This window comes from Lutra lutra, chromosome 14, assembly GCF_902655055.1.
Source record: "Lutra lutra chromosome 14, mLutLut1.2, whole genome shotgun sequence".
Taxonomy (NCBI): domain Eukaryota; kingdom Metazoa; phylum Chordata; class Mammalia; order Carnivora; family Mustelidae; genus Lutra; species Lutra lutra.
The window spans coordinates 44,360,969-44,384,660 of record NC_062291.1 but is presented as its reverse complement, the minus strand read 5'-3'; the positions used below and the strand labels follow the sequence as shown (position 1 = coordinate 44,384,660).

The 23,692-nt window shown below is 34.5% G+C and overlaps 1 protein-coding gene across 10 annotated transcripts in view; it reads right to left on the bottom strand.

Annotated features, from left to right (window-relative positions):
- Positions 1 to 292: 292 nt before the first annotated feature.
- The window catches only part of CCSER2 (coiled-coil serine rich protein 2), a 202,943-nt gene continuing 179,543 nt past the window's right edge, over positions 293 to 23,692 (bottom strand). For 6 of the 10 annotated variants that reach the window (XM_047701696.1, XM_047701695.1, XM_047701697.1 and 3 more), the window contains one exon: positions 293 to 5,077. In XM_047701696.1, the coding sequence (XP_047557652.1) occupies positions 4,259 to 5,077 (819 nt within the window). In that variant the 3' untranslated portion in view covers positions 293 to 4,258. Of the gene's footprint in view, positions 5,078 to 11,729; positions 11,770 to 17,252; positions 17,386 to 23,692 lie in introns of all 10 variants that reach the window. The other 4 variants (XM_047701700.1, XM_047701701.1, XM_047701699.1 and 1 more) reach the window with 3 other exon arrangements.

Here is a 23,692-nt window from a genome sequence, read left to right as displayed (position 1 = left end):
AATATCTTTTTAAGTAAAAATTATCCATTTTCCCAATTATTTTTCTGAGATAAAGCAGGCATTTGATTAAAATGGAAACTGATATATTAGATCACTTACAGAGTCTGTGGAAACACTAAACCACTGTTCACCTCCTACTCAATCAGGGTTTGGAGTGTGATATGTGTAGAAGGGGAGTGTGTAAAATGACACAGTTTGAAAATCAACCAAACAAAGAGCATATTGGATCTTTGTGGAAAAAAATATCCGAGAAAAAGTACACTATGGAAGGCAGTGTTGAGGACAAGAAAACTTTCATAATTATGAACTTTATTTTTATTTACTATGCCAACATTTTCAGGAAAGAGACTTTACATCCAATTTTTATAACTCATTTTACAAGCAAATTCTAATATACAGTATTTACTCTGGTTTTTAAAATCAATGGGGAAAACAATACTGCAGATATTAAAAACTGTGGTGTTTTTGTTTTTAGTTAGTAATGACTTAGAGACTTCAAATTTGTAGGGTCAGTATTATTTTGTTATGGTGACGCTCTAACGAGGAGAAAGTGGGTAGCTTTTCCCCAACGCAGTTATAATATATGATATGTAACTTTAATTAATAGCATAGTTGTAGATTGGCACCCACAATCATCATCATTTATCCAAGTGTATTCTTTCAAATTGCTGCAGCAGAAAAACTGAAGGGAAGTGTGGAAAGAAAATTAGAAAATATAATTCAAGCATCAGAATGAAGAAAAATAGCAAGGCCATCATCCTCAAGGAAAAACATCAGGGATTTGTATTACAGCTTAATTAATTTTCAAATGTGCACATAGGCATGCAAACATAACCACCCAAACTAATGCATAAACATGAAAACTACTGTGTAACAGGAAGAGTAAACGGAAACTATGCTGCAGTCTTACTGAACTTCATTGCAAGCCTAGCTGGTGACTCCAAATTACATCGTCAGTGCCCCAGAGACCAGGAAACCATCATGACAACTCTGCTCAGAAACTGAAAAGTGCACTTCTGTGTCTGTAACAACCATCTATGCTACAGGAAGACCAGAAGTGACAGCTATGGTGGGGGGAATCATGTTCTCTTTGACACACTGAGTAAAATACTTAAGGGTACCATGAAACATTCAAAGAACTTAGTGCTTTAATGAGTAAAGTGACATGCTGAGGATATAATTCTGTGAAAGGCTGTACTTCAAACAGCAACAATTACAGAGAAATTCATTTGAACAAAGAAAGCCACGCCCAAGAGGCATTTTGATATTTCAGGCACAACTCCAAGCAATTAAGCTTATTTAAAGTGCAAGTCTGATACCTTCTCTCATTATTCAGATTTTTACTTGTTAAAATACTTACTAAGTTCCCTAACATCTATATAAATACAATGAACAGTAGTCTATATGCCTGAAAATATTGCACAAATTAAAATGAGACTCCAAAAGAAAAATGCTAGAGGGTCTCAGTTATTAGAAACATTCTAAGTGATATAACTATATAATCCTTTGTTTAATGCCTTAAAATCATCTGCACCTGTACTGATTAACTCCTTAGGCCAAGCTTTCTCTAAAGAATCTGATATACGTCCATCCCATCAACAGCCGAATGTCTAATTCTACATGCTCTATTACTTTTCTCACTCACGAATGTGAAACTTAACCAACCCCCACAAAACTTTTTCTTCAGGATTTATAATTCATATATGCAGCCATCTTCACCGAAATCACAAGAACTCAGAAAAAAAGCGATCTGAGTTTTACATAGAGGAGGATTTGGCACAGAGTTGACTTAGAGAAGCACTAAACAGAGATCAAGCCAAATCTGAGAGTGATCCCTGATTATTCAGGTGAGTTACATCCTCACCTCATTTCTGACTTCATTGCCATGGAGCAGTTTTAAAAGAAATATTCATGCAGTTTTTAAAAGCAAACTGCAGGCAAAACTTGTTTTGTACAAGCATCCTAGATTTTTTTCTCTTAAATATATTATGCTTCATTATTACATTGCTGAGCCAAGACTGTGGCTCAACAAAAGCACAGAGAAGTTGATAAACTGATGGGTTAATATTTCTATAAATTCATCAGGAAGAAAAAATAGAGCAGGAAAAAGACTGGAATAAACAAATTGCAGGAGTCAACATTTTTATATAAAAGCTATTTCCCTCAGACTAGGGAGTCAAAAATAAAGTAAAAGTTTTGAACTTTTCCCTTAAAGGATTACTTGTAAATAATGTTTCACAAGAGTCTACACCAACTTCTAAACAAACCAAAAACCAATTCATCAATGTTTACTTTAGGAAAATATAGTGTGATAACATCCCATTTGCAATATATGAGATCAGTTATCTTTCTCCTTCAAGATGATACACCACATGTACCCACTTACAGCTGCCAGCCATCACTTCCTGTCTCTAGGAACAAAGAAGAGCTTTGCTGATATGTCTGAGTACTTTACACTAACAATATCTGGACTATGTGAAAATCTTTCTGAACTTTAGTGTTTCTCTGACAAAAGTGCTGCTGAATGAGACTCTGGTACTAGATTTGTGTTGCTCACCACTTACCAATCCAAGAATGATTTTCATATCCAGTGAATGGCAGATTCACTTGAATGGTCCTCTGGGAGGTAAGGGAAGACTGCATCAAAATGACAGTAAACAGCTCTTTCAAAATTTCCACTAAAGCACTTGCTGTTGTTTTTCTTAAAAAGGGCAATTTCACCAGTGAACATTTTTAAAATGTAATCCTTAGAATTTGAGTGACTAAGTTTTTGGTCATAATCCCTTATGATACATTTTTGGTCAGCTGATTACAACAAAAGGCTATCTGTCTGAAAAGCATTAATTCTAATTAAAGCAGCAACAGGTGAACAGCCTCAAGATGACATGATTTGGGAGAACAGAGGGCAAATTTACTGAACCATCTGATGAGTGGCCGGCAGCATGATTGGGTTAGAGCATATGGTCCCTTGGCAGTTCCCCAGCTACCTTCCTAGAACATTAGGATCACCTTTAATACCTTTTAATAAAATACAATGTCCCTCTCCAATTCTATTTTTCATCCCAAATCTACTTCTCAAGAAACTGCCATTCAAACACACTAACATAAAAGGGAAACCTGGAAAACTCTTAAAAAAAAAAAAATTTTTTTCAGCTTTCTCAAGATAGTCGTACTTAAGTTTATAATTATTCTCAAAATATTTTAACTGTTTTGCTATAGAAAATAGTTTCAATCCTTCTCTGTGGGGTATTTATAACTCACCAAAGTTTGTGCAAACATTTCAAGTCCATTATTCCAGTCTTCAGATATTAGCAGAAAGTCAATAAATATAAATATCAAAATAAAGACTTAATTTAAAATATAAGCTGTGGAACTTTAAAACAGCTATCATGGATCCAGAAGCCTATAGGATTCGAAACAACTACCAGGAAAACTCTAGCACCAACAACACATGTTACAAAATGAATACACCTTCAGGTATAGGCTTCAAGATATAATCCAAGCTTTCCAAAATCTATGGAGTAACAAAATCAAATACAAATGTTGTGTGTCTGTGTATGTGTGTGCACGCGCGCACGCAAAACAGGATACTAAAGCAACATATAATTGGTTTTTATATCACATGAAACATTTTTAGCCAGCAGAGTTTGGTAAATAAATAAATACTGAGACTAACTGGCTGATCCTAGCAAGGAAAAACAAAACTTACATAGACTTCCCACTAAAAGCCTGATCTCTTTTATTCATCACAAAGCTTTTGCATAGACCTTTTGAATACACAAATCACTGGCCAGAATTTTACTTATAGTCTACCATCTTCAATTATCACCATATCTCTAGTTAAAACAGTAACCATATTCACAGGAGGGACAAGTGAAAAAGGGTGAGGCTCTAAGAACCACATTTAATACAGACCTTAAAAGGACTAAATGAGCAAAGCACATTTCTTGCCTGCTAAGTGGAATATTATGAACTTTCTGATGTGCAGAGAGATGGATAACATTAATTAGAGCCTTCAGTAGGCCTCTGAAATGGGTAAGCAAACTTTTGTGTTTACCTGAGACAAATATGCTCAAATGCCGTGTACTTCAACCAGGATATAAAATGGAAGAGCCAAACTATTAGAAGCTTCCACATTTTAATTTTAAGATTTGCAAGCTTTCAATGGAACCTCCATCATGGTAGCAAACTGCACATAAAGCTATTACAGAACAGATTGTTTTTTAAAAAAACAAATTGGCAGGTGATGGCTACGCACTTAATGTATCTTTGGTTTAGGAAGACGGGAGTATCGATTAGAGGCCAAACAATCCCCAGAATTCAAATTGCCATTCAGATTCTGCATGATTTCTTTTCTTCTTATTAGAGGCCTTGGGATGCTTGTCTTGGCCTGGAAGTTTTGAGGCTCTAGTTGGGAGCTGCTTATTTGTTTTTGTCTAAAAGAGCCAGAAGGGGGGCGGAGCTTAGATGCTTTTGGATTTGGATTACTTGCAAGATTTGTTTGACTAGATGTTGGCTGAAGTTTTGATGAATTCCATGGTGTGGTTACTGACGACTTTTTATAAATGGGATTTCTACTTGGAGATGATTCAGAAACTGGAGGAGGTACCAAAGAATTTGAGATGGATGGCTTAAAAAGCGGTAAGGACTTGGGCTGGGACGTATAGCCCTCCAGTGAAGACTGATTTCTTCCAACTCTCTTAGTCTGGTCTACTGTACTTGACTGGGGAAGTGTCTGAAGGGAAGTAGGTACAAATTGCATGTCACTAATTTGATTATTTGCCGAATGATAAGGCTCTTGAGCATTCGTGGTCATGTTCAAGTTTGCTTCAGAAGATGTACTCTTCGCCCCATCCTCGGCGAATTGTGGGCTTGAAGAAAAAGGCCGGTCTTCCAGATCACAGCTGCTTTCTTGTTGTAAGCCGTGTGTAAAGCTTTCATCCAGATGTGCCACACTCTGCTGTATGCCCTGGACGGTGCACTCACTGTGGGCCTCGATATGCTGCGGCTTTATTAGTTTTCCCTGGGCGTGGTCTGTGGGTCTGGGAAGGCTGCTGGAAGGCTGTAGTACTTGAGGCTATTAAAATTAAAAACAACATTAAGCAACAATTCATTTTACAAATGCCACTCAGAATTTATGTAAGTTCCAATTAGGCTGTGTTGACACTTATGTATTAATATGAGAAGTATGTGGGGTTTTTTAATAGAAAAATAAACTGTAATATTCAAGTGAATTAATGAGACACATAAAAGAGTGATAATGCAAACAAAAAATGATACAGGCAGTAAACACTAAACAAGATTTGAAATCAAACAGGGGAAAAGAAAAATCTTAAAGTACTTATTTATTGTACAAAAAAAAAGATTTCCTGCCTTGATTCATTAAGTATTTAAAACTTTGTATGTAATATAGCTTGACAGAATGATTTCTATAGCACTTTGCTTTAATCTTCAAAAAGCACAAATAAAACCTGTGACCATTCAGAATATTACCCATTTTAAAGACTTTTTATTTTTTAAAGGAAAGCTGTTTAACACTTTAATTTATCACACTTGGCTAGAGAAGTATTAATTTAAAAGTGTCAAGGTGCTGTACTTCTATCAAGAATTAAAAATATAAGCAGATAAACAATGTTTAGATTGATCATATTCTCTGTTGATGTGAAATTCTAATTACTCTAACAAAAACGGGTCAATACACTTAGCTAATACTAAGCTACCTTTAACATTCTCGTTGAAAAGTTTCAGAATAAAATGTCTTCACAGCTTATTTGTTCTGTCTCACTGACATATGAGGGATCAAGTAAGGTTTTGGTAAATGGAAAACAGTTACCCTGTCCAGAATGAACATTCATTTAAGATTTAAAACAATACCCTTTTGAATAACAACTGAGAGTAAAACGAATGTGAAATTACCTGTAACTTGAACTAAAGCTGAGAAGCCTACAGTAACAGAATTCTTTAGGCCAATATGCCTCACACACACTTCTCTGGAGCTCACTGTGAGATTATATTCTACATAAATCAGGAGAAACATGCAACTTCTATTACTCTTGGGCGGTCAGTAAAGAAATATGAAACTTAAAGTTATCTTTCAATGGCCCAGATAGAGTATATGAGGCAGAGCCTACAGGTTATATCCTATTATAAGGGAAGTTGTTATCAATGTATAAACACAATACACATCATTTCCTACTAAATAATGTGGATCGCAAATATAAAAATGTTTGACAAAGGGCTCTGAAACACAGACTTTAAAGGGTCAGCTTTAATTAATAATTTTTTTTTGCTACACTAATGCACAAAAAAATCTACATAGTATCTCTAATTTCTCCAACCAAAGGGGCAAATCTATTTATACTACATCATTCATGTTTTGTCACTTTTTCATCTCCTTGGCCAGTACTAGATGACGGCTGCTGGCGCCAAGAGTCAGGCACATTATGGCAGGGTTAAGATGACTGTGAGCAAAGTTTAATGACTTGTAGAAGGATGGCTGGCCAGGATGATATAGGGCCAACTGGCTATTTTAAAAATCAGTAAAATCAAGATAATGACTATTCAAAATTCATATAGAATATTACATAAACTCTTATTTTAGGATATTAAAACTAATAAGCAAGCTCAGTTTCTGCTTCAAGCTAAATGTCCTAAACTTTAAAGTCCAGTGGGCATTTTCACAATAAATCACCACAGAAATGAATCAACTGTCCTTCGAGAAGGAAGGTACTAAAATCACCAGGTAATGACAATTAGTTGGGATTCCCTAGAAAAAAAAAGTGCCAATCATCATACATTTTAGAAAGATTAGTAAAAATATAGAGCAGGACCATATTAAGCAAACCAAGAATCTACCAAAAGGGGAAAAGGCAACCAAAGAAGGCAAAGGTGCACCAATCAAATGGTTGACTTAATGGAGATTTACTTTCCCTTTTTACCTCTCTTCAAAACCTTCAACAATATCAAAAGATACTCTAATCTTGAGTTAAAAATCATAAAGCAACTTAAGACATTTGAAAATGTAACAATTTAAAAATGACTTTATTGTAATATGCCTATTGCTAGTAAGAAAAAAAGGTATAAGTATCAGCTCAAAGCATATAAATGTATGATTTCCTAATTAAGTAATAAATTTATCATTAAGATAACCAACATCCAGAAAAGGGGTACTGTGAACTGTAGATAAATTATCCATTTGCACTGATTATAGTAGTCCCCTTCCTTATCTGCAAGAATAAGTTCCAAAACCTCCAAGTGGATGCCTGAAACTGCAGAGAGTAATGAATCCTATATATACTATGCTTTTCCCTATACGTACTTACCTACGATAAAGTTTAATTTATAAATTGGGCACAATAAGGGATTAACAAAAACTACTAATAATTAGAGAACAATTATAACGTAACTGTAATAAAAGTTATGTGAATTGTGGTCTCTCTCAAAATATCTTATTGTACTGTGTTCACCCTTCTTGTGATATGAGATGATAAAAGGTAAATGATGTAGGAGTTGTGACATAGCATTAAGACTACTATTGATCTTCTGACGGTATGTCAGAAGGACAATCATCTGCTTCCAGATAGCAGTCAACAGCAAGTAACCGAAACCACACAAATTACAGAAACCAAAACCGTGGATAAGATGGGGGGACTACTGTACTTTGATGACCCAACTGACTACTGCTTATCAGAGAACTAAATGGAAGTACAGCAGGAAGATGTGCTGCATGTATTAAATGCAATAAAGCTCCATATCAAATATTGAAGAAATAGGAAATAATCAGGTTTTTAAAAATAATAAAATTTTGAGTCTTCTGAGAGGAGTTAGGTTGAACAGTTATACAAAGATGCCTATCACTTAAATAAAGTGAATAAATTAATGGTTTCTAAGTGCTTTATAAATAATGCAGATTTTGTAGTTTTAGCAAACATTAATTTTAGTGCTGTGATCTAATTTCCCTATCCCCAAATAAATGTCATAATTTATTATTTATTTGGAAACTAGTTTGGAAATCAATTCCACTACCATAAGAAGAAAGTTTCTCAAAGAAGATGAAGAAATGACTACAGTGAGGACCAAAAAAATGACTTCTCCTAAAGGTGGATGACTGTGTAGAACTGCTTGCCCACTAAAGACTGAATTGTCATTAGTTACCTGCTGGTGACTTAAGAAACACGCTGTCTCTTATCCTCTAGTAAATAAAACAAAGATGCATTCTGATAGCTTGTTGCTTGAGGCACAGTTTCCCCCAAATTCTAAAGCCTCAACTGTATTAACATAAAGTCAAGATACTAATAATTCTTCTTGCCCACATTCATTACTGCTTCTATGCTGTCAGATACCTTTAGAATATATTCTAAATAAATAAGTAAGATCTCATATTCTCAGAGATAATAAGACTAATAGGAAGGAACATCAAAGACCATTCATTTTTTAAAGGTCTACAATATATCATGCATTGTTCTAAGTATAGAAAAATATGGAGCTGAATACAATGCTATTCCTGTGGAACCCAAAGACCTAGTGTGAGGGAGATGGGTAAACAGATGATGACACCATGTCTCAAGCATAACAACATATGAGAACAAAAAGGAAAAATATGCCTGATTGTAGAGGTCATAGAAGGCATACAAGAGTTACAAATAATCTGAACTGAGTTTTAAGATGAGTTAAGAGTTTGCCGAGTAGATAAGAAGGGAGGAAACTTCAGGGTAGAGAGCCAGTACATCTAAGCACAAAGGCAAAAAAAGAATATGCTAAGTTCTAGTAACTTCAAATTGTTAGACTGAATTTGGAAATCACAGTGTTGGTGGGAAAACATAGGCAAGAACCAGCTCATAAAGAAACTCATATCAGGCTAAGTGGTTATGACTTTATGCAACAGATGATGGCAGACACTGATAAATTTTAAACAGAGGAATCATAAGATCCAATGTGTATTTTACAATGTTATTTTAGTGGAATTAGTGAGTAACATACAGGAAGGGTGATTGTAAGGAGCATGCTATAACAGCTAAGATGATAAATTATAAGGGTCTTAATATACTTCATGAAAGCAAAACTAGAAAGGATTGGAAGATTTTTTTAAAGGTGATCAGGTAAGCAGGTTTGGAAGGTTTGGAAGGAATTCAAGATGAGTTACAGGTTTCTTCCTTTGGAGATGGATGATGAGGTACTAATCTGTATCCAAAAAAAGTTGCCCACCAGCTCATTCATTTCATAGCCTCAGCAACCCAAAAGACTCAGAGCTCAAAAGGAATCCTAGCACCTACTTGGGGGGTAGGGCAGACTTTAGGAAACACCCTGTAGTCACAAATAAGTACAGCATTAGCACTCCATCCTTGCTACTTACAGAATGGTTGGTTACTGAAGCTTTAAAATGTGAATGTATCCCCAGATTTGACGAGCGAAGTGCTTCTAGACTCAGTAAGTTCATATCTTACTTTAGTTAGATCCATAAACCTTATCAGCACACCATTCTGAGAATTCTCAGAAACAACGGTTATAGGTATCAAGGTCAAGAGTGCCAGAGGCACTACTGGGTACCTGTGCAAGCAATTGGTAGGATCTTCAATGATAATCTTAAATGTCTATTTTGGGCTGCTTACAAAGATAACCAGAAATATGAGCTCCTTACAGGAATGTACCATGCTTTGTTTTTCTTGTAGTTGGTATTCTTAGTATTTGGCACACAGTAAGGATTAAATATATATTTTCTAGATAAATTAACAAATAAATGAAATTAGTAAGTGGTATATTCCAAAAATTGCTTCTTAGGTAATAAATAATCAAAATGATACTTCCCTCTTAGGTTAGTGATACAGCACTAATAACCAAATAAAAACAAGTTAAAAAAAAAACTGATGAAAAAGAAATCTTATAGCAGAAAAAAAAAGTTTTCTCTAAATAAGTTTGGGGTTAGCATAACGATTAATGTTTAGAAGGGATGCAGGAAGAATTATAATTTAACTAGGACATAGCAACTCTCGTGACCTACTAGCCAAGCTACAAATATTTTTTACCTGGAGATCGACATTTCTGAATGAAATAAGTTAGGAAAACTGTCTTAACAAGCATTCAACTATTTTCCATTTCTTATCCTAAAAATTAATATGATTATACATGTAAAACACGTAGCATAGGATCTGTTAGCATATCAAAAGTGCTCAATAAATGTCACCAATGATTATTAAAAGGTGTGAGAATGATGAATTCAAGCCATGGCCCTTTTATAACTGGGTTTTGGGGAAAAAAAGGGGGGGGCAAGTTCTATAGCAGTATAATAAACTAGTTGCTATAGAATAAGAGCTTTCTAGGCTTCAAATAAGTAATTCAGTACTGTCCGTTATATTGAAGTGTTTTAAATCCATAGCAGGCATATCTGATATGATACAGAAATCAAGGTTCCTCAAGTACCTTCCTGAAGATAAAACAGAGCTAGGACATGAAAGGCACTTCAAAGTATAGAGAGAATTTATATATGGCTATATGGAGGAGCTAGTACAATACAATACTGAATCACTTAGCTTTCAGAATCAGACTGGTCTGGGTTTGAGTTTTGACTCACTTACTACTGGTGAGCTACTGGGTAAATTATCTTACTACTCTGGGATGGAATTTTATAACTTATAAAATGAAGATAATAGCAGTATTTACACTTCACTGAATTGTTGTAAATAATAAATGATAACATGCATACTAAAGGGCTTAGTATAGTGCCTGACACATTATAAATACTTGAGAAATGCTACATTCTGGGCTCTGAGAGAACAGCATTTCCCTTCTTCCAAGGATAAACAGTCAAACATAGTTTGCATGTAAGCTTACATATGTGATCTCTAAATATCCCAAGAGCCTCAGTGGAAAGTACTGTCTTATTTTTGTAGATGAGTAAACTGAGATTAAAAGAAATTAAGAAACATACTGAAATCCACATACTTGAGCAAATAGTAAAGCCAGAATTTGAAGTGACAGAGAATTTAAAATGCAGCACTAAAACTTTATTAATTCCAATGAGTTCACAGACTTTCAGAATATACAGTTTAGGAGGATGATTATTTTAAAAACTTAATGGGCAAATTCAATACCAACATTCAGGTACTAACTTTCCTGGATAATATCCTATGTCTTTCTCAGCTGATCTATCCTACACAAGATAAGTCCCAGACACCAAATTCAAGCCACACTATGCAGCAGTTATTTGGGGGTGAAAAATGTTTCCAAGTGACCTACTGGAGGAGATATACTGAACAAAAGGAAAGGCAAATTAGCATTCATCACTAAGAAAAACTTCACCTTCACTCTTTCCCATCATTTCAAAAATTTCTAGCATTAGCATAAGAAAAAATACTCAAGCAGTTTCTGTAAACATTTTGTTCTAGAATTACCAATGATAAGATGCCAGCTAGAAACGTCAAATCCTGAGAAAAATATGTCTAAGTGTGTAAGGTAGAAAGCAGGAAATGTTCTAAAGCATAATAATGCTACTGCATAGCAGATATAGGGATTACTTAAAATTATTTTCTTGGTACACACAAGTTTATTATTATTATTACTAAATACATTTTAAAGGCTAAAAGGAAGATGGAAATGGAGCCATCTGTAACATGCCTGTATTTTCATGCAGGCTCTGACATGCATCATGCAAATTGGAAAAAAAAAAAAAAACCAAAAAAACAGAAAGTGACTATGAGGAAGGTGGTAGGAAAAAATCTGAAATTGTACTGTACCACGCTTTGTCAGAGAAGTAATGGACTAACTTCTCAACTCCTTGCCAATAGCATAATGGGAGAGCAGAGACAAGAAAAAGACAGGACAATGGTGTCAGAGACCACACACAACACCAAGGAATTGCCATGACTGGGTATCGCAGCCAACAGTATTTGCTTAGCTTTTGTTGTGTTTTTCCAGGCAATATTATTTTATTTAGTATATTTATGTGAAAAGAAAACATTTTAAATAAATTTAAACCTTCCTGCTAAAGAGGTTTGCAAGTTAATATAAATATTCATGACCACAGAACAGTATATGTAAAACTTCTCACACTTAAAAGAAATCATTTAAAGAATCTTACCAAATAAAATATTGGAAGGGTTTTGACAATTTAATATTCATACTCCAAAGATCTAAAAAGGTTTAGCCACATGTAATCCCTTACAAAGCAAGTAGAAATCATTTCTTTAATAATTTCAGAAAGCCTTGCACATTATAAACTAAATACAATATTAGTTTACTTTTATTACTACTGCTGCATTAAAGACCAATTAAAGTATAATCTGATCTTCATGTATGTCTGTCTTAAATACGATGTTCTAAATTAAAAGCGAGGCTCCACATATCACTAAAAAGATGGAAGACATGACTGGATTCCTAGTATAACTAGATACGAAGAATTTTGCTCTGTAGTTCACATGAACCCAATCACTATTTCCAAAGTTTTCTGGAAACCAGGAATGCTCTTTTTCCTCTAGATCTCAGAATGGTATCTCTAGATCTCAGGGAATTTAGAAAAGATAACTGATTGACAAGTAGAAATTATATATAAACAAATTCTGAGACAAGGAGTTCAATGGCTTTTCTAAGTTGATCAGTTAACTTACTTGAAAACTATCAAACTATTAATATTGACTTAAGTAATAAGGATTTATGACCTAGGCACAATCAGTGTGAGATGCTTAATTTTCATGGGTCTTTATCTCTAAAACACAAAACCCATTAGCGTTTAACCTCTGGGACTCAGAATAGCTCAGAAAATAAAACTAAACATCATAAATAGTACTACTCCATTGCTGTGACCAATATGCATGGTATATTTATCCAGAGTACAATTTTGCAGGCATTATGGTACAAGAGATATGGCTAACAATTCCACAATCTACAGAACAGGTTGTTATAAAAGTCTTATGCAGAAAACAGCAATTGCTGTGTTTCTCATAATTACAAAGTGCCCAGTGAAACTGGTTTATGGGACAGCCTCCTGGACCATGAGTTTAATGCACATTTCTAGTCAATTAACCAATGACTAATAGCATTTGAAATTAGCTACAAAAATGGACAGAGTATCATATTCTGTATTATTTGTTCAGTTTTTCAGTTATCCTATTTTCCATTTCACTGAAAATATTTTATTTTTATGAAAAGTCACTCCCAGAGCTAATTTCTCATTAAAGCACTGAAGCTAATGCTACCCTTACATGTAAAATTGATTAAAGTCACATGGTGGAGCCAATCAGACTGAGCCACATTAACGTACACCTTATGAACATGTTTGGCAGTTCAACAGTACATATCAAGTGCTTCTAGAAAGTGCACACAGCCTTTGATTAAGCAACATCCTTCTAGAAATCTACCTAAGAGAGATGGTGATACTGATCTATACACAAGGATAAATGGCATTGCAAGCATGCCTCTATTTAATAGGGAAAAATGGAAACAACATCAATGCCCAACAATAGGAAAAGATTATAGTATAGCCACATAATAATATTATCATGTACCCATTAAAATGATGCTTTCAAGAAATATTACTGTTAACAAAAATGTTCATATGATACCATGTGAAAAAAAGCAAAACCAAAAATTAAGAAAATATGAGAGTATTATGTGTTTCAAGAGAAAGCACTATTTCATTCAACTTTTAACTGAATTTTAAATACACTCACATGTGTGCTGGGCTATTAAGTAAATAGTTTCATTTAATAAATACATACTGGATTGTGAAATAAAATGAATTTTAAGTGTCATTTGCTTGTGAAACATCCTCAGAGGCTTATAAGAGAAGGAGGAGGATATATGACAATGTAAAATTCTGGGTGGAAAAGTTAGTTATTAAAATATAAATTTAGAAATCAGGCAATACTAATGCTACATCAAGAAACTGCTAAGCTATTAAGACAAGCAGATGCACTTATGTTATTTTTGTTGTTTAAAAACAATTTTTGTCTCAAAAATTTAGTCTTTTTAGGCATGACAAGAAATAGGTATTACTTCAAAATATACTTTTTGAAAAGTCAAGGTATTCCTAAAAGTATATGCTCTGGCACGAAGTGCTACTTGAGATTACCATAAGGGCTTTTTACTTGTCAAAAGCAATTATTTTTGTTAAATTTTCCTACTATGAGGTAGGTTATCTATCATTCCTAATTTTATACAGTTGGAAATCAAAAAGACTAAACTAGTATTAGTTAAGTCAATTTGGACAAAAGCTGAATTCAGGACAACAAGAAGACCCCTTCTACATCCAAAGGTAGCTATTTTTAACCCAGAGAAAAATTTAATTTGAAACTGGGAGACAAGCATTATCAAGTTGAGACTAGTAATATACTCAAGAAAAGAAATGGAAGTCAAAATTTCCTAAGAGAAAAATATATAAAGACCAGGATTTTCCTTTTTTTCTCCATTTTTCTGGAGTTATCCTTAAATTCAGGAAGAATATCCTAGGCCAATGCAGCTTTCCTGAATGACCAGAGCTAAACAGTCCCTGTAAACGTTAATTATTTCATTCTCCACATATCCAGAACAGGCTATATCATTAAGCTGGAAGGTCTACTATTCCTATAAATTAAAAACAAAAACAAAACCTTAGCGAAGCTTGCCTGACTTTTGCCTTTAGAAGAAAAGTCAGTTCACTTATGTTGATGTTCAAGATGGCCTCAAAAAAGAACTTATTAATGAAACATTATAATAAAGGAGAACTCTCTTAACTATCTACCATCACTTATAGAATTAACCTCTCCAAAACTCAGCCCTAGGAATCACATACTAACTAAACATGGAAACAAATATTATTTAACTAAATATAGGTTTAGTGTAGAAGGGGGAGCTCTATTCCAAAACACTATGAAAACCACTGGACTCCATACCTTTCTTTTCTATATATTTTTTGAAGATTTTATTTATTTATTTGAGAGGGAGTGTGTGTGCATGAGCACACACAAATGGAGGGAGGTGCAGAGGGAGAAAGAGAAGCAGGCTCCCCACTGAGTAGGGAGCCTGATATGGGACTCAATCCCAATACCTGGGAATTATGACCTGAGCCTAAGGCAGATGCTAAACCAACTGGGCCACCCAGGCGTCCCTTTCCTATATTTTAGAAAAATTCAAAATATTCTGAAAAAAACTAAAATTCTGTATTTTAGATAATTTATACATAATTCTATATTTTATATTCCATAAAATTCTTTATTTTAGAGAAATTTAAAATGTTCTTTAAAATATTAAAATAATGTTAATTTTATTAGTAAACTGCTTTAACTGTTCTCAGGGTAAATCCAAAACAGTGTAGTAGTTTAGAACATATTTTTCCTCTAAAGGAACCTCCCCCACTCAGTAAGAGATAACAAATCATGAACAAGTCATGTACTATCACTTTCCACCAACAGGGTCTTATAAGTCTCAGTGATCAAGTTCCAGGGCCAGTTCTCTTAGCTATATAAGCCGTGAGAATATACGTACTACCTTCTGATGTGGCTAACACATCCAAACTCTAGAGAACCAAAACTTTCTCCTTACTAATTGGAAGATGAGAAGAAAGATTTGATCTATAAAAGCCAAAAAAAAAAAAAGTTCCTGATAGTGTTGCAGACCGTGCTTTATAGTTGGGAAATGAAAAAGGCAGCTCTAACCCAAGAGGAAAGAAGGAAGAAACATTTAAAAATGGAGGGCCAATGACTGAAGGGAGGGACAAGAAAATTCTAAAGCTACACAAATAAAAAACTAGTGAAATGAGCATTTCTGAGATACATGTTTTCAAAATAAATGTAAATTTTTGCTTGCAATATGGAATAATTAACCTTAAACTTCAATTCCATATTATAACTAGCTGAAGGGAAGGAGAATGAGGGAGAAGAATGGTAGGGAAAGAAGACAGGAACTAAAAGGGAGCTACAGTAAATTCAAGGTAGGGATGTTAACCTGAGGTAAATCTGTCAAACCATGCAAATTACTAGCTGTAAGTCTAAAAATATATTATTATGTTACACCTGCCCTTTGAAAGTCAGATTAGTTCACTAGAGTTTTAAAGTAATTTCTTATGTGCTAGGAATACTTAAATAGAGGAGAAAGGAAAGAGAAGTACTTGAAGACAAGAGAAGTAAAAAGGAGGCCTACAAAGGTGGTAGGGGATGGAAAAGGAAGAGGAGGAGGAGGAGGAAGAATCTCTCTTCTCATTGCTTCCACCGAACAAATTAACTTGCTACTAAATAATCTGACATAAAAACCTATACAAACTTTCTGTTCTATTTTCTTTTAAACAAAAAAACAAAAAGGAAGCAGAGGTATAATAGCCAAAAATACACCTCAAACCTTATCTCAAATTTATACTGATACCTCATAATTTTGCCTAATTCAATAAATGAATTTTTATTTGAATAAATCACATTTCTTAACTTTAACTGCTTAAAACTATGGGACCTTTGATATTTCATACAGATAAAGATAATTTATTAAAAAAACGATCTGAATCAAAAATTAGGGTAATTCCACGCAGGAGCCATAAAAGTGACTGACTGACAATATTACCTTTTTTTCACTAGTATTAGCTTTTTTGGGTGACTTTTCAAAAAAGATAAAATATAACCAACTTACCAGGTGTACTCAAGTATATAATGTAAAATGATAAAAACTGTTTTGGAAAGCAGATTCAATGTAAACAAAAAATCTTTTAAGTCAAACAATTACTAAAATCATTAGAAATGTTAGTAAACCATGCATATTCAAGAGCCATTTTCTTCTGTACTGTAAAGCAGCTGATGAATTACAAAAATGTATTAGTTGTTAGAAAAAACCCTTGAAATTAGATTAAAAAGATTTCTTTTAGATGACAGTGAAATGCAATCAAAGCTTCTTGATTAAGAAATATTTAAAGAAATGTGCAATGGTCTAGTAAGCCTGCTCCCTCAAACAGTATGCATCTGTCCATATCATTACAGATAGTGTAAATATTTTTGACATAACTAGATAAAAAATTTTGTTATTCATAGATCTCAAGGTCACAAAAAAAGAAAATACATTAAAGGCAGATGCATGTCAGTAGGTCTAGGGTCACTGGCAATAGGTTTAAACAGCATTAGAATTAAATTAACTTCAGGTAGTTCTCCTAAGGCTCTAAGTAGAAGTCTATTCACATGCAGTCAAAGGAAGGGTTAATTAAGAGAAGAGAACCCAGAGAGTGCTGGTTTAGCACATGCCTACAGGTCACTCTGGACAGGAGATGGGGAGCCGGGGGAGGGACAGGTCATGCAGAAGGGAAATACCATGAATGGGAAGCCAGAGCAGGATAGGAGTGAGAGACACAGACTCACTCTGTCTGCGGTGCGGCGGAACAGTCCGTGGCATCCCCTGGAAGGAGCCCTGCCAAGGAGAGAAGGAGGGAGCAGAATACCCACCCTGTGCAGAGAGAGATGGGGTAGGGAGGTATAATAAAACAGGGAACCGAAAAATAGAGAAACCAAAGTCACACTTTAAAAAAAAATAACAATAGTGTTAATAAGAATACAGATTTCATTTTTTTAAATATAGGTAGTTCAAATGATTAAAAATATATCATAATACAAACCTAGGTATTATTCATATATTTTAAGAAAAAAATTATTTTCCCCTAATATTTATAGTTAAAGCATAAGAAATGAAATACATATTCTTTCTTGTATACATTAATCAACATGTAGCTCTTTTTTAAATAGCAGATTCCAGTCTTTCAAAAATGTGAAAACATTTTAAAAGAGAGATAGATTTTTTAAACAAGTGTTAAACAGAGAAATTACATTAATTATAAATCAGGCAACAAAAAAACTATCATACAAAAAATGTTTATTTCTTTTTAAGTCATAGGTTTTCAGAGGATTAGCAGATAAAAAAAAGAACACTGGCTGAAAATAGCAGAACCAACACAGCATTAAAAAGACTTAGGATGTTTTCAGAGTGAGTACTGTCAAGAATGTGACATACAGGCCACAGGTTAAGCATGCATGCTTTTTAATATGAGTAACTTATGGCTTCTTAGATTTACGTAATAATAGGTTATTAGAATTGGAATACATCTGCAATGGCATTTACTTCCATCTCCTCACTTCCCAGATAAAACTGGGTTAACAAGAAAAAGATTTGTTCGATGTCTCACAAATTAAAAAAAGATTGGGTCTCAGGTCTGTTTCTAGTGTTCTCACCAACAGAAATATATCCACAAATACAACTACTAAAACAGTAACAAAATCATAAAGGAAAATGAGCTGTAAATTATCATCATACCCAGTTCAATGTGCAAAAGAAAGTATGCATAATTTTTCAGACAAATTAATCTGACATAGAAATAACTTATTAGAAAATTACCAATGTAGTTTTTAACTGGTGTTTACAGATTTCATAAACACTCCTCCAAATAAAAATTTTTTCTACTTCTGTATCAATATTTCTCGGCTCGGTTCAGTATAATCGGATACTTGTTTAAATTTAAGAGTAATTATATCTACACTGCTCACTATAAAAAAAAAAACCCAGAATGATCCACTTTCTATGTTAATGAAAGGGAAAAACAGCTCCCAGAAACTATGTGGAATTAATGATTTTTAGAATATCCTATTAAAAAAAAGATCCTATCTTTTGAAATTATCATCTTTTCTCCACTAATTTAGCCATAGGTGTTTGTGAAAATAACTTAGAAAATATTTAAGAGGGTGATAATCCCAACTGTTCTCCAAAGATACTGCCAGATACAATTCTATTTTGTTGTTTCAGAAATATTTTGGTTTAAAAGCTTTACACAAAACAAATCTTCAACCAAAAAAGGGCATGCACTTTTCCTATAAGTTTCACCAGAGCCAAGGTTCTACTCACTGTACTGGGTAAAGACACTTTCAGATGGGGATTTTGTATATAAGCTAAACTAGCAATCAAAGATTCCTTTTCAAAGAAATAAATTCCGGAGGTTTGTGAAACAGTACTGACAGGGAACAAGGGAACTGTGTTTTTCTTTGGATCTTCCATAAGTCCTACAACTTTAAAAAAGTCACTGATCTTCTCTGAGCCTCAGTTTCCTCATTTGTAAGACACAGGATTAGAATGTGCTAGAGAATGAATTGTGTTCCCCACAAATTCCATATGTTGAGACCTATTCACCCAGTGTGATGGTATTTTTGGAGGTAGGGACTTTGGGAGATGAATAGGTCAAGATGGTGGAGCCCTCTGAATGGGATTCATGCCCTTATAAAAGAAACCCCATCTCTTGCCCCATCCACCACAAGAGAACACAAGGAAAAGATGGGCTGTCTATGTAGGCCCTCGCCAGACACTGAATCTTCCAGTTTGCTCTTTGATCTCCTAACCTCCAAAACTGTGGGATAAAGATTCCTATTATTTATAGGTCACCCAGTCTCTATGGTGTTTTATAACAGCTGCCCAAATAGACTAAGACAGAATGGTTCATCTCTAAGAATATTCTCACTTTCAGTTCTTAGAATTCAGTTACTCACATATCTGTCCTTATCCCTACTCCAACCATTGTTGTCCTTTAATTTTATAGCTATTTATATGGCATTTAAAACAATCAACTCTGTATTAAATGGTATCTCATGATAATTCATCAGTTCTTTGAAATAATTTAAGTGAAAGTATCCACTACAATACCTAGAACCTGGCAGGAGTTTTAAAGGATGTTAAATGTCCTACCTTTTTTGCCCAAAGTCCCTAACACATAGCCAACTCTAAATAACTGTTTATGGATTTAAACTGAATTAAATGAAGCTATTATAAAACAAATGAAGTTTTGTGTTTAACTATAGATAAAGCTATAACATCAGGCCTGAATACACATTGCAGGTACCTAAAAATTTTAGAAACAAAAACAATGACACCCATCTTCACTCACCCAAGATCAACAAACCATGACTTCAGGGATGGGTTTGGGCATGAGAGGGAAAGAGAGACAACGCTGAGAAATAAATACATAAATAGTTCTGCCTGCTCCTGCCAAGGGGCACCTGTTTATTACCAGTTGAACAGCTGTCATTTCAATTTTGCCTAGAAAGGCAAAGAAAATTCCTCATTTTACTGACTTCACTTTAAATGTCTCCTTCCACTTCTCCACCCCCATCTACCTAATTCCTATCCAGGCTTCCAAGTCCATTTCAAACCCATTCCCTAAAAGCTTCTCTGGATCCTACCTGAACTGATTATGATCATTCTTGTTTATAAATATCTACATCATACGGTGGGTACTTGTCTCAGGAAATTTTTCTTCTGCTTTTCATTATGCTGATTTGAATGTTTCTCTTATTATTCCATGAAATATCACCACTCTGAGAATAATAGCTTTCTCACTTTTCTTGGTGTCAACTATAAGCGTCAGTAAGTGACTTTCACAGGGTGAAATATACGTTCGATTAAAATTTAATAGAGGCAGTACTTCCAGTTTCAGCACAAGATGGAACAGGTAACACGTCCTCCTTTTCCTTCTACAAAGCATAGGCAAAAACTCTTGACATTATATATAAAACAAGCATAAAAATCTGAAAGGTGAAGCTAAAAAGATAGATCAGCTAGGGACCTTGAAAATCGGAGAACAAACAGTAGAAAATTCCTGGGGTACCTTTTTGCCTAATGTATCCTAGACTAGGTGATGAAGAAGTCAGCACACAGATATGCCAATGGGCACAGACAAAAAAAAAAAAAAACAAAAATAGAAATAGTGTCAAGAAAATCCTGAATTATGCTGAAGAACCAGGAAAGAGGTACCCTAGCAGTTCACAAAACCCATACACAATTACCTGCTAAATGCCAAAGGCCAAAAATTCCAGCCCCAGCCCTATTCCCAACAGAAAAGACTGAGGGAGCCGAGGCTTCCATCCTTCCCTGGCTCTAATATTATCTTATATCATTCTTTATGTGTGTAGAGGAAATATTTAAGACACTTATAAATGGGGGAAAGAGGTGTGCCGGGGTGGCTCAGTCATTAAGTGTCTGCCTTCAGCTCAGGTCATGATCCCAGGGTCCCGGGATCGAGCCCCACGCATCAGGCTCCCTGCTCAGCAGGAAGCCTGCTTCTCCTTCTTCCACTCCTCCTGCCCTTCTTGTATTCCCTCTCTCACTGTCTCTCGCTCTGTCAAATAAATAAATAAAATCATAAATAAATAAATAAATAGGGGAGAGAAAGGGACTTAAAGGGCAGAGAGGTTCTCCACTTGGTAGACTACATAATACCTACAACAACCATAACAGTCCCATACAAACCGACACACTCAAAACACTTATGTATAAACCAAAATGGAATTCTAAGAGGTATAAGTAACATATACAAAGGTGAAAAAAAAAAAAGACAGAAACAAATAAGGAAACAAAACAAAAAATAAAATGGAAGACTTAACATACCAGTAATTACATTAAATATAAAGGATGTATACACACAAATTAGACAGACTGGCAGAATGAGACTGAATAAAAAATCATGACCCAATCACAGGCAGACACAAGAAATTCACATTATATGTAACAATATAGTTGTTTTAAAGTAAAACAGGAAAAAGTTTTATCATGCAAAAAAATCAAAAGAAAGTAAGAGTTGCTGTGTTAATATCAAATAAAGGAGGATTCAGAGCAAATTACCAGGTACAAAAAGTGACCTTATAAAATGATAAAAGGGCAATCTGCCAAAAAAACATAGTGATTCTAAATGTGTATACACCAAACTACAGAACTGTGCAATATATGAAACAAAAACTGATAGATCTGGAAGGAAAACAGAAAAATCCACAATTACAGTTGGAAAGTCTAATGCTCCTCTATTAATAAGTGATACAACTAGACAATATAATCAGCAGTGATACAGAAGGACTCAAGGACACCATCAACAATCAGGATCTATTCAACATGTATAGAATATTCCATCCAGCAAAAACGAAATAGTCTATGCAAGAGTCCATAGAACATTTACCAAAAGAGACCACAGTATAGGCTACAAAACAAATCACAGCAAACTAAGGGAATAAAAATTGCACAGACTGTGTTTTCTGACCACAATGAAATTAAATTAGAAATCAGTAACAGAGGGTCGCCTAGGTGGCTCAGTGGGTTAAGCCTCTGCCTTCCGCTCAGGTCATGATCTCGGGGTCCTGGGGTCGAGTCCCATATCGGGCTCTCTGCTCAGCAAGGAGCCTGCTTCCTCCTCTCTGCCTGCCTGCCTCTCTGCCTACTTGTGATCTCTCTCTGTCAAATAAATAAATAAAATCTTTAAAAAAAAAAAAAAAAAGAAATCAGTAACAGAAAAAATGTAGAAAAATTTCCAAACCCTTGGATACTAAACAACATAATTCATACATCAAATACTTTTCAAGGGAAATTAAACACACACACACACACCCCAAATACAAAAGAAATACATATTGAAAGTTGTAGAACACAGCTACAACAGTAACAGAAAAGAGAAAAAAAAAAAACCCTCAAATCAATAAGCTGAACTGCTACCTTAAGAAACTTGGGAAAAAATACCAAATTAAATCAAAAGTAAGTAGAAAAAAGGAATACAATAAAGAGCAGAAATTACAGAAATTGAACACAGAAAAGGAGAGGTAATCAAGGGGGGAAAGCTGGTTCTTTTGAGAAGTTTGATAAGATTGACAAACCACTACAAATGGTAAGAAGATCAGAGAGATGATTCAAATTACTAAATAATGAATGAAACAGGGTCACAATACAGATCCTCCAACCACTAAATGGGAATACTATGAACAATTTTACAGTCATAAATTTGACAAATAAGAAATGGACAAATTCTTCAAAACCACAAATTATAAAAACTCATCTGAAATTAAAGACATCATCTGAATAGGTCTATAACAATTAAAAAACTCCCCAAAAAAGAAAGTTCCAGGCCTAGATGGTCCACTGGAGAATTCTACCAATGTTTAAAGAATTAACACCAATTCTATACAATCTTCCAGAAAACAGAACTAGAGGAAAGAATACTTCCCCACTCATTTATGAAGCTAGAATTACCCTAACAGAAAATCAACAAATACAGTACAAAACAAAAAACCAGAAATCAACAGACCATTACACCTCATGAATATAAACATAAACAAGTCTTAACAAAACATTATTGATTAGAATTCAGAAATATGTAAAAGAATTATACACCATGATGGGGGGGGTTAGGTCAACAAGAGTGACTCAAAAATGATCAATGCAATCAATAGGCTAAAGTGAAAAAAATTACATGTTCATATATATTAGTAAAGCAAAAAGAACTGAACAAAATGTAACAGACATTCATGATGAAAACTCTCTGCAAACTATGAATAGAAAGGAAATTTCTCAACTTGATAAAAAGCATCTTGGGGCGCCTGGGTGGCTCAGTGGGTTAAGCCGCTGCCTTCGGCTCAGGTCATGATCCCGGAGTCCTGGGATCGAGTCCCGCATCGGGCTCGCTGCTCAGCAGGAAGCCTGCTTCCCTTCCTCTCTCTCTGCCTGCCTCTCTGCCTACTTGTGATCTCTCTCTGTCAAATAAATAAATAAAATCTTTAAAAAAAAAAAAAGCATCTTTCAAATACCTATAGCTAACATTTATTTCATGGTGAAAGACTGAATGTTTTCCCCTTAGATCAGGAATATGGCAAAAATGTTCACTTCCATCATTCTTATTCAACACACTATTGGAAGTCCTAGCCAGTGACATGATGTAAGAAAAGGAAATAAAAGACATATA